This window comes from Lipotes vexillifer, unplaced genomic scaffold (assembly GCF_000442215.2).
Source record: "Lipotes vexillifer unplaced genomic scaffold, Lipotes_vexillifer_v1.1 scaffold1798, whole genome shotgun sequence".
Taxonomy (NCBI): Eukaryota; Metazoa; Chordata; class Mammalia; order Artiodactyla; family Lipotidae; genus Lipotes; species Lipotes vexillifer.
Genome location: NW_006789032.1, coordinates 164,454 through 176,810, shown reverse-complemented (window position 1 = coordinate 176,810; position 12,357 = coordinate 164,454). Strand labels below are relative to the sequence as shown.

The 12,357-nt window shown below is 66.4% G+C and overlaps 3 protein-coding genes across 5 annotated transcripts in view; 1 reads left to right on the top strand and 2 right to left on the bottom strand.

Moving 5' to 3' along the window:
* The window catches only part of TCEA2 (transcription elongation factor A2), an 8,645-nt gene extending 7,072 nt beyond the window's left edge, over nucleotides 1-1,573 (top strand). Inside the window, exons 7-10 of the mRNA XM_007462225.1 lie at nucleotides 97-251; nucleotides 321-467; nucleotides 1,073-1,144; nucleotides 1,353-1,573. Coding sequence (XP_007462287.1) covers nucleotides 97-251; nucleotides 321-467; nucleotides 1,073-1,144; nucleotides 1,353-1,361 — 383 coding nt within the window. The 3' untranslated portion in view covers nucleotides 1,362-1,573. The remainder of the gene's footprint in view (nucleotides 1-96; nucleotides 252-320; nucleotides 468-1,072; nucleotides 1,145-1,352) is intronic.
* A 1,496-nt stretch (nucleotides 1,574-3,069) lies between these two features.
* On the bottom strand, nucleotides 3,070-8,630 carry RGS19 (regulator of G protein signaling 19). 3 transcript variants are annotated; one of them, XM_007462223.1, is made up of 6 exons: nucleotides 8,536-8,630; nucleotides 5,262-5,359; nucleotides 4,902-5,023; nucleotides 3,685-3,759; nucleotides 3,348-3,582; nucleotides 3,070-3,276 (listed from the first exon to the last, which is right to left on the bottom strand). In XM_007462223.1, exons 2-6 carry the CDS (start codon nucleotides 5,289-5,291, stop codon nucleotides 3,085-3,087), a joined length of 654 nt encoding a protein of 217 aa, XP_007462285.1. In that variant the 5' UTR covers nucleotides 5,292-5,359; nucleotides 8,536-8,630; the 3' UTR covers nucleotides 3,070-3,084. The 3 variants fall into 3 exon arrangements, with proteins under 3 accessions (XP_007462285.1, XP_007462284.1, XP_007462286.1); XM_007462222.1 differs by lacking the exon at nucleotides 8,536-8,630 and adding an exon at nucleotides 7,955-8,171; XM_007462224.1 differs by lacking the exons at nucleotides 5,262-5,359; nucleotides 8,536-8,630 and adding an exon at nucleotides 7,955-8,164 and having other exon boundaries at nucleotides 3,074-3,276.
* Nucleotides 8,631-11,969: 3,339 nt separating this feature from the next.
* LKAAEAR1 (LKAAEAR motif containing 1) overlaps nucleotides 11,970-12,357 on the bottom strand; it is a 1,549-nt gene continuing 1,161 nt past the window's right edge. Inside the window, 2 exon segments of the mRNA XM_007462269.1 lie at nucleotides 11,970-12,029; nucleotides 12,131-12,298. Coding sequence (XP_007462331.1) covers nucleotides 11,970-12,029; nucleotides 12,131-12,298 — 228 coding nt within the window.

Genomic DNA, 12,357 nt, shown 5'->3' with positions numbered 1-12,357 from the left:
CTTCCGACACGGCCCCCGCGAAAGGCCCTGGCTGACCTGGGGGCAGGGGTGGAGGGCGGGGCATCGGCCCCCCTACGGCTCCTTAAACGTCCGCACGCATCTTCCGGGACGTGGGGAACACGGACACCAAGTACAGGAACCGTGTGCGCAGCCGCCTCTCCAACCTCAAGGACGCCAAGAACCCCAGCCTGCGGCGCAACGTGCTGCGCGGCGCCATCACGCCCCAGCAGATCGCCGTGATGACCTCGGAGGTGAGCCCGTGGGGGCGCGGGGGGCCGCCCCTGGGGGGCCGCGGGCTGAGCACGCGCCCCTCGCCCCAGGAGATGGCCAGCGACGAGCTGAAGGAGATCCGCAAGGCCATGACCAAGGAGGCCATCCGCGAGCACCAGATGGCGCGCACGGGCGGCACGCAGACCGACCTGTTCACCTGCAGCAAGTGCAGGAAGAAGAACTGCACCTATACGCAGGTGGGCGCCGGCAGCCCTCCCGGGGCCCCGCCCCTCATCGGAGCCCCGCCCCTCCCGGAGCCCCGCCCCTCCTCGGAGCCGTCCGTGCCCCTGCTGTGCAGGCCCGATCCCCCCTTGCGCCTGGACACGTGCGGTGTGAGCGGTGCTGGGACGGGGGTCCGACAACCTAGTCTCCGATGGGGCCAGGAGCTGCGGTCACCCTTGGGGCCTCCCCCTTCCCGAGGACCCCTGCTCCCCAGTAGGCAGTCTCGGGCGGTGGATCCAGCCCGTTGGTTCTGGGGCACTGAAGTTTGGGAGCCCGGCCCCGCTGTGTTGCTGCTGGTGGGAGAATGGGTGCCCGGTGGTGGTAGCAGGACTCCACTCAGAGTTGTGGAGGTGGGCCCCAAGAGATGTCGGGGGGCCCTGTAAGAAGAAAGCGGGGCGACTGCAAGGTGGGGGTAGCAGGGCAGCCTCAGCCCAGGTGACGTGAGGCCAGCGTGGCCCGAGGCTGTGGGTGGCGGGCTCCGCAGGTTGTGACTCCTGGGAAGTCCTGCTCCCCGGGGCCTCCAGCTGCAAGGGACTGAGGCCCTGGGGCTGGGCCCCTCCCACCGTGGCCCTCCCCACAGGTGCAGACCCGCAGCTCCGATGAGCCTATGACCACGTTCGTCGTCTGCAACGAGTGTGGAAACCGCTGGAAGGTAGGTTGGTGAGCCCAGGCCATCCATCCCCAGCCCTGTTCTCTGGAGGTGGGTGTCTCCAGCCTTTGTGGGGTCTGTGGTGTGAATTGGGGGATGGCCACGCCAGCCAGCCTCCTGGGAGCTTTGGAGATGGTGGATGGAGACCCCAGCCCTGCGGGGTCCTGCAGGCCACATGGCTGGATAGACGCCTCTCACCTGTTTCTTGCAGTTCTGCTGAGCCCTGTGCATGTGTGCCTGCAGCCTTGGGCCATGGCCAATGCTGGCCGTCGCCCTTTCCCCATCCTCTGCCAACAGATACAGCTTCTCTGGAGACCTGCCCTTGGCCCACCTGGCCTTCCTCAGAAGGCAGCACACCCTGCCCCCCACCCTGCCTGCAGTGCACCTTTCCCCCTCTTACCCCCCCAGTTATTAAATGTTTCTTTTTGCCACTGTTTTTTCCCTAGCCCTTGGTCCTGGTGGGCCATGTACAGGCCTGGGCTTCAAGCTGGGTCCCCCATCCCTTCATCTCTGGTTTGATCCCCCCGACCCCCGCCGCTGCGGGGACAGCCCACCTCCCTGGGGTCAGGTGACGCTGAGGCTTGGCCTGTTGGGACAGCACTGGAGGGAAGAGCCCGCTGGCTCTCAGAGGGGCCTGAGTGTGCCCGTGGGAGGGGCAGGGCTGGGCCTGCATAGCATGAGGATCAGGTGTGGGGGGGCCGTGGGCGCACAGAGGAGCCGGGGTCTCACGACCTCTCCAGGCACCGCAGCTCAGGGTCCAGGGATTACGGGCGGGAGGCTAAGTCTGGGCCCCACAGCCGTGCCTGCCTGCAACCCTTCAGGATGCCCCACTGCTCGTGGAAGCAGTGTGGACGGGGGTGGACCCCTGACCAGACCCTCTGCGCCCCGGTTGCAGCGTTGAATTGCTTTACCAAGCAGAAACTCAGGGAACAGGGTGGCAAGTGTGTGCCTTGTGGGGCCTGTGAGACAGTACAGGTGACTGCCCGGCACCCGGGGTCTCGGGGAGGTCTCCCCCGTAAGTGTCCTGCCCCAGCCGGCCAGCCCCTGCCAGGGACCCTGCCTGCCCAGGACCTGGCCAGTGCCTCATTGCATTGCCACCCTTGGTGGCCAGGTGCCTTGGGGGCGCCCTTGCATGGGGAGGGCTGAGTACAGCTGCCCGCTGAGGCTGTTGCTCTGAGGCGTGGGGTTGGAGCAGAGCACAGGGTCCCTTCACTGAGCGCGGCTGCTCCCCTGCTGGGGGTCCTGGACAACTCCTCGTTCTCTAATTCCCCCCGCAAATGTGGACAGAGGGGAGAGGCTTTTACTTTTAAAATGTCTTCAATAATAAGATTCTATTCTGGGGGAAAGAGGAGTGGAGTTAAATATGAAAACTTTTTTTGTTTCTTTGATAAAACACACAGTGCCATGTTTCCTGGCTTAAACTCAATGAACATATAAAAGAGAAACCGGGTCCTGCTGCCTTGAGCCTGGTTCTGAGGTCCTGGGTCTGATCCCGGGGTGCAGATGGCACCAGTTGGAGGTTTTCTCTTGTCACAAAACTAGACAGCACAGAGGTTCTGTTCTCCACCAAAGGCGTTTCTCAGGGCCCCCAGGGGCCCGGGGAGGAGGACCTTGTGAGCTTTGTGGGTCCAGGATGCTTTCAGGGAGGGCGCCTCCTTTCACCAGGTGGGAACCCCAGCAGGAAGCGCTCAGTAGGGGGGGTGGTGCTGGAGGGGCCGCCTAGGCCCAGAGGCCCTCACGCCCGCCTCTCAGCTGGATCCTGGGGCGCTGGGTCCTCTGGGTGGGGAAGGGGGCTTCTGGCCTGCCCAGCACCTGGAGCTCCTGCCTGGGGCCGCCCCGGGCGCTGGGCCCGGTGGGTGTGCCCCGCACGTGAAGCGCTCTTGTGAAAGGAGTCTCTGCCCGCGGGGTGGGGGTCCCGTGTCCGGGCAGCCACGGTGGGCAGTCTAGGCCTCACTGGCGGACGTGGAGCGGCCCCGGAGCAGCAGGGCGCGGTAGGCGGGGGAGCTGAGGAAGCGGGGGTAGGAGTCTCGGTGCATCAGCGTGTAAATCTGCAGCTGCGCGTCGTCAAACGTGTGCGCCGACGGCTCCTGCATCTTCTTGTTGACGCCCTCCCGCACCCGGGAGTCCAGGCTCACCTGCGGGACAGGGGCCGCAGTCAGGGGCCCGGAGGCGCCCCGCCCCCCACCCCGGTCCCCGCGCGGCGCACCTCCTTGGGGGACAAGATGGACACGTAGTCCTCGTAGATGAGCCGCGCCTTCTCGTCCACCACGTGCTGGTTGGCCTCGGCCTTGAGCTCCTCGCAGGCCAGCCAGAAGAGCATGTTCTCCTCGCTGTACTCGGTGCGCAGGAACTCGCGGAACACGCTGCGGCCCGCTGGGCTGTGCATCAGCTTGTCGAAGGACTGCGCCCAGCTCCGCACCTCCTCAGGGCTCGGCGTGGCGCTGCGGGCAAGGGCATCCAGGTATCCGCCACAGGCCGCGCCAGGCCCCGCCCGGATCCCGACCCCCTCCCCCGCACCGCGCAGACCCGCCGCCAAGACTCACCAGGCTTCGCAGCTGGGGAGGGGCTGCAGCCTGCTCTCTCGGGAGGCCCGCCACGCTCGCCGCCGCTCCTCGTTCCTGCCGGCAGAGGGGACGGTGGCACTGCCCTCGGTGGCACTGCCCTCCGCGGCACGCGTGTGCGCGCAGGACGCTGGCCACACAGTGACACCGACACGTGTCTGTATGGGCACGAGGCCTAGGGGCTCTCAGCACACATGTGAACCCCCTGCGGGGCGGGTCTGCTCCTTTCCCAATCTCCGGTCCGGCCCTGCGCCCGTTTTCTTGCCTTTGGGGCTTCACAGGCCCCCCGGGTACCTCTCCCTCCCTGGCCTGACCTCAACCGGCACTGCTTTCTCCCAGAGACTCCGACTGATTGGGGAGAAAGCCCCCAGCCCGTGTGTCTGGCCCCTGACTCTCCCTCGGGGCCCTGCTTCTCTCCTTAGTTCCTGGCACAGCATCAGTGCTGGCTCCGCAGTCCACACCTCCGGCTGGACCTCTCCCCAGGGTCACTGAGACGGCTAACAGACACCTCAACCTCAAAGGTCCAGACAGAACTCAGCTCCCACCCTACCCCCACCCGCCGGACGCCAAACTCCTCGCTTGGCCCCCACGAGCCCTAACAATTCACGGCCTCCTGTCTCTACCCCCAGGCGGTCCCTCTCCTGTTTCAGGCCTCAGCTGCTCACTGCTCAGCTGATCCCCCTTTGGGTCCCCTCAGCGCTGTCCATTCAACAGCCACGGGGTGGAAGCCCGAAAAGGGCCAGGCCTCTGCGAGGCACAAAAACCCCAACAGGTTCCCTACGTGCCTAGAAACCACATCCCCCCTGGAGGCCCCACGTCCACCCCCTGCACTGTCCCAGGGCCAGGTCTCTGCTTAAAGCTCCTCCACCTGACACAAACTGTAGGACCTGTTTTTGTTCTGCTATAGGTCCCCAGGGCCAGTCTGGGCAGGCTTACAGTAGACACACGCGTGCGCGCGCGCGCGCACACACACGTGCTGGCTAGGTGCCTGCATGTGGCCACAACCTTGGCACACCAGCCATGAAAATCACACACACAGAGGGGCCTGGGCACTGGCCGCCCGTCAACAGACCCGTGGACGAGTGCTGTGGGTGATGCCTCAAGAGCCCCCCGAGGGGCTGAGGAGTGGGGTCCTGGATCCCAGGTCTGCTCAGTGCCCCCCGCACACCGGGCACACGGTGCAGCCCCGGCCCACGTACCAGGAGCAGCTGCAACAGCAACACCAGCACAGGCAGCAGGGGTTTCGCCTGGGGGGAGCCGGGGGAGCCGCATCACGACTGGACATGGAGGGAGGCTGGTCCCCCTCCTCCGGCCCTGTGTGCTGGGGGAAGACGAGGCCACGTCAGCCTCCAGGCAGAACCCGTGGGAACCACCTGCTTCCCCGCCCCCCCCCCTGCCCTCTCCCCCCCCCCCCCCCCTGCCCCCCGCCTGCCTGCTGGGGGCCTGCTTGCTCCCGGCGGGGCGTGACCCTTCTGGCCTCCCAGGTGTCCAGGGGTCTCCCAACTCCTGGTCATGCCCCCAGCCCCCGAGGGACAGAGTCAGCGGTGGAGGTGGCCCACCTGCTTCTCAGCCTCAGGCGGGGTGGGCATGGGTGGGTGGAAGAGGTTGCCGGGGCTCCGTGGTGCCTCCTCCAGGGCCCTCACCACAGCCTGGGGCTCTGAGAAGAGAGGCCGGGACTCTCATGGAGGACCTGACACCGGTGGCGGCCTGCTCCGCTGAACAGGTCCCGAGTCTCTCCCTCCTCCCGGAGGTGTCCCCCCCACCCCCTGCCCGGCCTCCCACCTCCAGACGGCTCTGCCCAGGCCCTGACCCCCACTCCAGTCTACCCTGTGGCTGGGAGGGGATGTGGGGTCAGAAAGGAGGGGACCCCAGACAAGATCGCCACAGGAGGTGCTGGGACACCCCCATCTGCTCGCTCCCTGGGAAGCCGGAAGCCAGGGTTCCTCTTTCTCGGTTTCCGGCTCCTGGCCCCTCCCAAGGGGGCTGGAGGCCCCCAGAGTCTGGGGCTATAAGAGCGGTGCATAGGGGTGGTGGTCAGACATTTAGACCCCCCATCCCAGCTCCCTCCATCCCAGGTTTTCCTCGGCTGCTGGGAGGTGGTGAGGGTTGCTCCCCACGAGGAGTCCGGATCAGCCCAGGGGAGGCTCCCCACCTGCTCCTGGGGACTCAGCAGGGGCAGCAGACCAGGCCTGCAGACAAGGAGGACTTGCGTAGGACTTGGGGCTGGGGCGGGACGTCCTGAGGGTGCGGGAAGTGCAGCAGGTACCGGTGAGGACGGCCGAGAGCCGCTAGGGACCGCCACCTTCTCGGCCCGGTCACTGGCCCGGCACCCGAACACTCGGCTGGCACCTTCCCGCGCCCAGGGTCTCCCGGCCTCCCTTCCCCTCCCACCCCACCCCCGCCACAGGCTGCGGAAACCGCTGCGGCCCCAGGCCTGCCGCAGGGCAGGGCGGGCGCGCCGGGCGGCGGCGGGGGAGGGGGTGCGTCCTGCTCCCTGGCGGGTCGGAGCCGCGGGGTCCCTTCCGCTCGGCGTCGGGGTGCACCTTCCACGGTGCGGGCGCGCGGGGGGCGCCGGAGCCCCATCCAGGTGAGCGGCCCCCGCGGGGAACCCGCGGACCCGAGCCGCGGGGGCGGCCAATCAGGGTCCAGGAGGCAGTTTTGAACGCCTCCCCACCTGCCTCCCAATCTCTACCTCGGCCTGCGCCCACCTCGGCCTAGGCGAGGTGCCCCGCCCCACCCCCGGGGCCGGGGGCGCCCCCTGGCACGTCGGCCGCGCGGACCTTCCTGAAACCCCGTCGCGAGACGCTCAGGGCTTGGTTTCAGTTTATTTTCTCATTAAATGATCATCCTCCCTGCTGCCCCCCATCCCTCAGCTCTTGGCCTTTTAATGTCTGCTTGGTCCATGTTGGCCTCGTGGGGTGTCCGATGGCAGAAGAGGAAAGTGGACGCTCTGGGACAGGCCCCGGGGCAGTCACCAGGCTAGGCAGCTCCTGCCTCCCAGCCACTGACCGGGTGCTGCGCTCAGAGGTGACAGCCCGGGATATGCACACCTGGGGCACCCCTGCCTCCAGAGCCTGGGCATGCGGAGGCCTCGGCCTTGACCCAAATCTGGGGGCCAGGTGTAGGGTCCCACGGGGCCTTGGCTACTTGGCCACCTGCCTGGCTTCCCCTGAGATCGCTGGGGGGGACCCTCCAACTGGATCCCACTGGCTTCCAGCAAACAGATGGGGATGAAGCGGCCCCACAGCATGCCTACCCTCAGGGGTCAAGTTTCTAGGGAAAGGAAGGGGTGTGGCAACCTCTGAGGTCTGGTAGCTGTACCCCAGAAGGGCTGTGACTTCCCCAGGCAGAGCGTCTCTTCCTCCTCTGCACCCCTACCCACTGTGAGCGGGGGCAGGGCCCCAACCCCCGCCCCCCCCAGCACCCTGAAGGCTGTACCCCTCTAGGCTGCCTTCTCCAACTCAGCTCGGACTTGGACGAGGGGACCTGCCTGAGGATGCAGGGCCCAGGTCCTGGGGCCGAGTCTGGGGCGGGAGGGGCAGGGGGAGAGGCCGTCCCTTCTGTCCTGGTTGTAGGCCCTGCACCTGGTCACCCATCCCTGGGCCTGGCTCCGTGCACCCTCCTCAGGCTGGCTGGGGCCACCTGTGCCCCTGGGGCACCTGCTCTCTTTCTTGGTGGGGGTACAGGGTCTGAACCAGGGTTCCCGCCCCTCATTTGGGCACTTGGGAGGGGGCTGCCTCCCCTTCCCCAGCCCCTCCAGGCTTTGGTCCCTAAGTCTGGGATAGGAGAAGCTGGACAGGCAGCAAGTTTGGCCTCTGGGGACAGAGGCTCCCTCGGGAGCGGCTGCTGCTCTGCTCCACAGAAGGAAAAAGAACGTCCCCGAGCCCGCCCAGTCCAAAAAAAGAATAAGAAAATGTGACAATCCCAGGAAAAAAATGCCATAACCTTTGGGAGGGGGGCTGACAGAGGGGCTCCATTCCCTTCTTCTCATCCTCCTCAGCACCTTGCTTGTCTGCCGCGCCGCCCCCCTCCCCCGTAGGTAAGTCCCAGCCTGGCTCCTCCAAGGCAGGCCAGGTCTTTCCTAGCCCTGGTGACCCTCGCCACTGCCCACCTCTACAATGGTGGGGGCAACCCACTTCTCTCTCTCCCTCTCTCTCTCATGGTAGGGTTTGGCCTGGAGAAGTCTGCCCCTTCCTCCAGCCTCTGACGCCCCCACCCCAATCTCAAGGAACTCGCCGTGCGCCCCACTCACCAGCGACCCAAAGGCGAGGCAGGGGCGGGAGGGGCCAGGTTCGCTCTGGGCCCCACCCTGGCTGCCGAAGGGGCGTGTACTGCAGCAGCAGGACTCAAGTCAGACGGCAGGAGGTCCTCCTGCGCGTTCTGGAGCGAGGCTGGCGCCTGGAGCCCCCGATCGGCTCGGGCCGGGGGCGCAGCGCCTCCCCTGCGACTGGCAGGGATGAGTGGCTGCCAGATCCAACAGGGTGGGGGCGGGGGCAAACCGGGTGTCCCGCCTCGGCCCCTCCCCACAGGCTGAGGGGGGGGACGGGAGACGCGGAAACCTGGGTTCTTCCGGCCCCCCCCCCCCCCGCTTTGAGCAATCCCTTCCCCAGGCTTTGAGCTGCAGAAAAGGGGAACCCGGCTGCAACGGCCCCTCCCCCACGCGCGGGGACGGGCTCTAGTCCTGCCGCGGCCCAGGGTCCACGTGGACCCCGCGGCGGAGTTCTTGGGGCGCGGATTCCGGCGCCAGTTTCCGAGGCTCCCGCCCCGCACGGCCCCCGGGCCCTGGCCGGAGGGGCAGGGCCGCGGTCCTCGGCGCCGCGCGCGCGCACTCACCGGCCGCGCTCCCGAGCCACTCGCGCCGCAGCCGCCGGCCCGCGCGCTCCGAGGTCCGGCCGAATCGTCGGGGAGCGGGCGCAGGCTTCAGTGCGCAGGCGCCTCGGCCTCACTTCCCCAAAGCGCGGGGCCGGGACTTCCTCGCACGGGCAGACGCCGGCCGGGCCCGCCCCGCCCGGCGCGCCCCGCCCCGCGTTCGGCCGGCTCCTCGCCCCACGCGCCCACTCCCCACCGCCCCGCGCGCAGGAGCGCGGCGCCTCCGTCCCCACCGTCGCTTAGGATGGCCCGTGCTGATGATGGGGCCTCTGGCCCCCCGGGGCGGCTGAGTTGGTACTGCGGCAGCTGGGGGTGTGGCCGTGCCCCAGCTCTGCGCGGCAGGGCCGGTCCGGCGTTGCCGTTACGGGGTGGGGTGGGGTGGAGGTTGGGGGGGGCCTCCCCATAGGTTACTTGCCCTGCTCGAGGGAGAGGCCACTGGAAAGGACTGTCCCCCGAGGTCAGTCCCGGCCTGGCCCTAGCCTCTCTGGCACTGGGTGTCCTCGCCTGTGAAACAGGGTTAAGGACGCGCTGTCACCGTGCTGTAGGGGACTCTTCCCGAGGAAGGGGGTTCCTGGGCTTCGGTGCCCGTGATGCCGGGGGTACTGGTTCTTATAAACGGGGTCGCCAAATGTCCCTGTCTGCGGGGCCTGGCTGAGTCCCTTTCAACCCCTCCAGGTGCCCCCAGATGTTCTACCGTTTAAAGCCACACCTCCCCTTTGCCACGAATGAGTGTCCCTTCTCTTTGGACAACTCTCCTCATATTTTATGACCTGGTATAGCTGTGATTTAAATTCCTTATCCCAGCATGCTTTGGGCCAGTGTCTGGGAGGCCCTGACCCTGCTCGGGAAGTGGTCTGCAGAGCGTCTGGGTCCCCCCGGCCTCCGGCCGTACGCAGCGCTTGTCCCCTGGCGCCCAGGCCGCTCACACAGTGCCTTCCAGCTGCTCAGGGTGTAGGTGCTCACTTTGCTCAGCGCTCTTGAGGGTATAAAGGGAAGTGGAGATTTTACGCGTGCTCTTCATTCATCCAGCAAGTGTCTGCGTGTCCCCTGTGCGCCAGTCAGTGGGACCCGGCAGTGAGCAGGACAGACAAGCCCCGGAGCAGACAAGAAGTGGACTTGCAGACTGGGTGAGAGGTGAGGAGAGCTAAGGAGAACCACAGAGCGAGGAGGGGGGTGTTTCACTGCTCCCGCTTGCTCTGCACAGGACGGAGCTGGAGCCGCTAGCAGGGCAGCAGGGCAGGAGCTGAGCTGAAGAGGGTGCGGGCCAGGGTCAGGGAGGAGAGAGGGGCCCTGCAGTCCGGGGGGCGTCTTGATGCCGTGTGCCCGGGGGGCTTGGCTGCCATGTTGACAGGCTGGCTGGAACAGGGCAGAGGCTGGAAGCCTGCCCAGATGGGAGGTGGCTGCCTCTTATGTAGCCTAGATAACAGTCCTGGGAGGCAGGTCCTTCGGAGACGGGCCAGAGCTTAGTCAAGGTCACACAGCCCTGCCTGTGCCATGGTACTTGACGTGGCATCTTCACCCGCCTCCTGAGACGTGTGGGGCAGCTGGTGTCGGGTGTCGGTCAGCGCACTTCTCTTCCACTCAGGCCACACTCTGTACGCGTCTCTGGCCCTCCCCTCCCCCTCCCAGCCCCCCATACACTGCCCTTCCTCTCACCACCCCCGCATGTCCCCCGGCCACTTAGGTCTCTCCGTGCCCCTTGCCTCAGCCCTCGTGGGTCTTCTGCCCTTCCTCTGGGAGTCTATCCCGTATTCCACAGGAGGAACCAAGTGGGCCGGGCAGGAGCTCATTCAAGGCTGTGCAGCAGGTAATGCTGGGGGTGGGATTTGAACCCAGGACGCTCTGTCTAGAGCATGAGCTCCCAGCCCCAGTACATTGGGCTGTGGCCTACATGCTTTGCTTTCCCATAGCAGAAGCCTCCTTCAGGCCCTGCAGAATTGTCCTCGGCCACTTTCCCGGGCCTTCTCTGCAGACCGAGGACCCCTCCCTGGTGTGGGGATCAAAGGGTGGCCATGTGCCAGCCCCACGCCTGGTGCGGAGCTGTCTGTGAGGCCGCCCTCTTGCTGGCCTCCTCGGGGCGGTGGGTGCCTCTCTCGTCCTCCGTCCTCAAGCGCCTGCCTGATACTCCCCTGCCCCTCGCCCAGGCCACCTTCTCTTCCCCTGTTCCGTGTTTCCCCTACCTGCCTGAACCGCCCCCCGCACCCCCCCCTCCATAGAGAGCGCCCCCCTCCCTCATGGAGCTTCCAGTCTCCAGCTCCACACACAGTTCTGGGCTTGGATCAACGCCAAGGGTGCGACAACCCAGAAGAGGCGAAGGGTCTTGTGAGGGGGAAGGGCTTGCTGAGGTTACAGAGGGCTCAGGTCCCCGTTCTGAGCTGCGTCAGGGAGGGCACTGGCCGCCACAGAGCAGGATTCCTTGCTGGACCCCAGCTCTGACCTCTGCCAGTAGAGGGCCCACCCCTCCAGGACCATTTCTCTGCTGCAGGCTGGCAACTCTGCCAGAGCCTCCTGGCAGGGGAGGGCCTTGTCTGAGGCCCCCACCTCTGGGAGGGAGGAAAAGGGAGAGCCGGCTAAGAGAAATCTCAGTCTCTGCAAAGAGCCTGTGTTGGGCCGGAGAGTAAGTTCTCGAAGGGGAGATCTGTCCAGAAACATGGGAGGTTCTTCAGAATCCAGAGGGTTTGCAGGATGTGGGTTTGTCAGAATGGAACAGGGGCGGTGTCCTTCCTGTCCTCTGTGTGTGTACGTGTGTGTGTGTGTGTGGGGGGGGGTCCAGTAAGGGGGATCAAAGGGCCAGAGGAGGATTATCAAGATGGAAAGGAAGACCCGAGGGTGATTTCTGCCTGAAGGGTCTCGCCCTCCCCAGTCTCCTGGTCCTCTGAGGGCCTCCCAGGCGTGGCTGACTGTCCAAAGGCCAGCTTTCGCTTCTGCAGTCACTCTCCTGTCCGGAATGTCACCTTCCTCGCTGACCCTCTGATGGAATGACCTGCAGTCTGGGGTCCTACTTGGGTACCACTTTCCCCCTGAGGCTGCCCTTACCTCTGGGGGTGTGACTGTTGCTGAGCCAGGCTCTTCCTCCCATCACACCCAGGCTGGGGGCTCCCACGGACTCACAGGGCACCAGATTGCCTGATGGGGGCAGCGTGGGATTTGGGGGATCAGGGGTGTCCCTGCCCCCTGTGAGTCTGATGTCAGCCAGCTTGTAGCTTTTCTACTTTGTTGGAGCTGCACTCTGAGTACCCCAATGCCTGTGACATCGGATGTGGGAGACGCAGCATCCATCCTTCCCCCCTTCCCTCCCAGGGGACCTAGAGCAAGGAAGCCTAGAGATCAGGGGGTGCTTTGAAAGTGAGAACTTTATGTAGGAGGGTGGGGCACAGCCGTGCACTGTGGGGTCGCCATCAACGCGGGAAGATGCTGCCGTCGACTTTCTCCTCCAGAATGGTTTCCACGCGTCTCCGCTGCGGGGGAGGAGGTGCTGGGGCCGGGTGTGCGGGGCGGAGGGCGGAGGGCGGAGGGCGGGCTCCCGCCCCTCCCCGGCCCTTCCCGGGCTCGCGGTCACCTCTCGGCGGTCTAGGGGGTCTGGGATCCGCGTGGGCTTCAGCTGCGGCGGCAGGAACAGCTCCAGCCGGAGGGCGGCGCGCGCGGACTTCTGCCGCAGGATTAGGAGCGAGATCTCCCCCGCCTGCGGGTGCCGGGGTCAGGGCGCGGGGATGTTGCGGAGCCTTGGCTGCGGGCGGCCCCGCCTCGCCCTCAGAGCCCCCGGCCGGGTGGTCCCCCCGCCCCGGC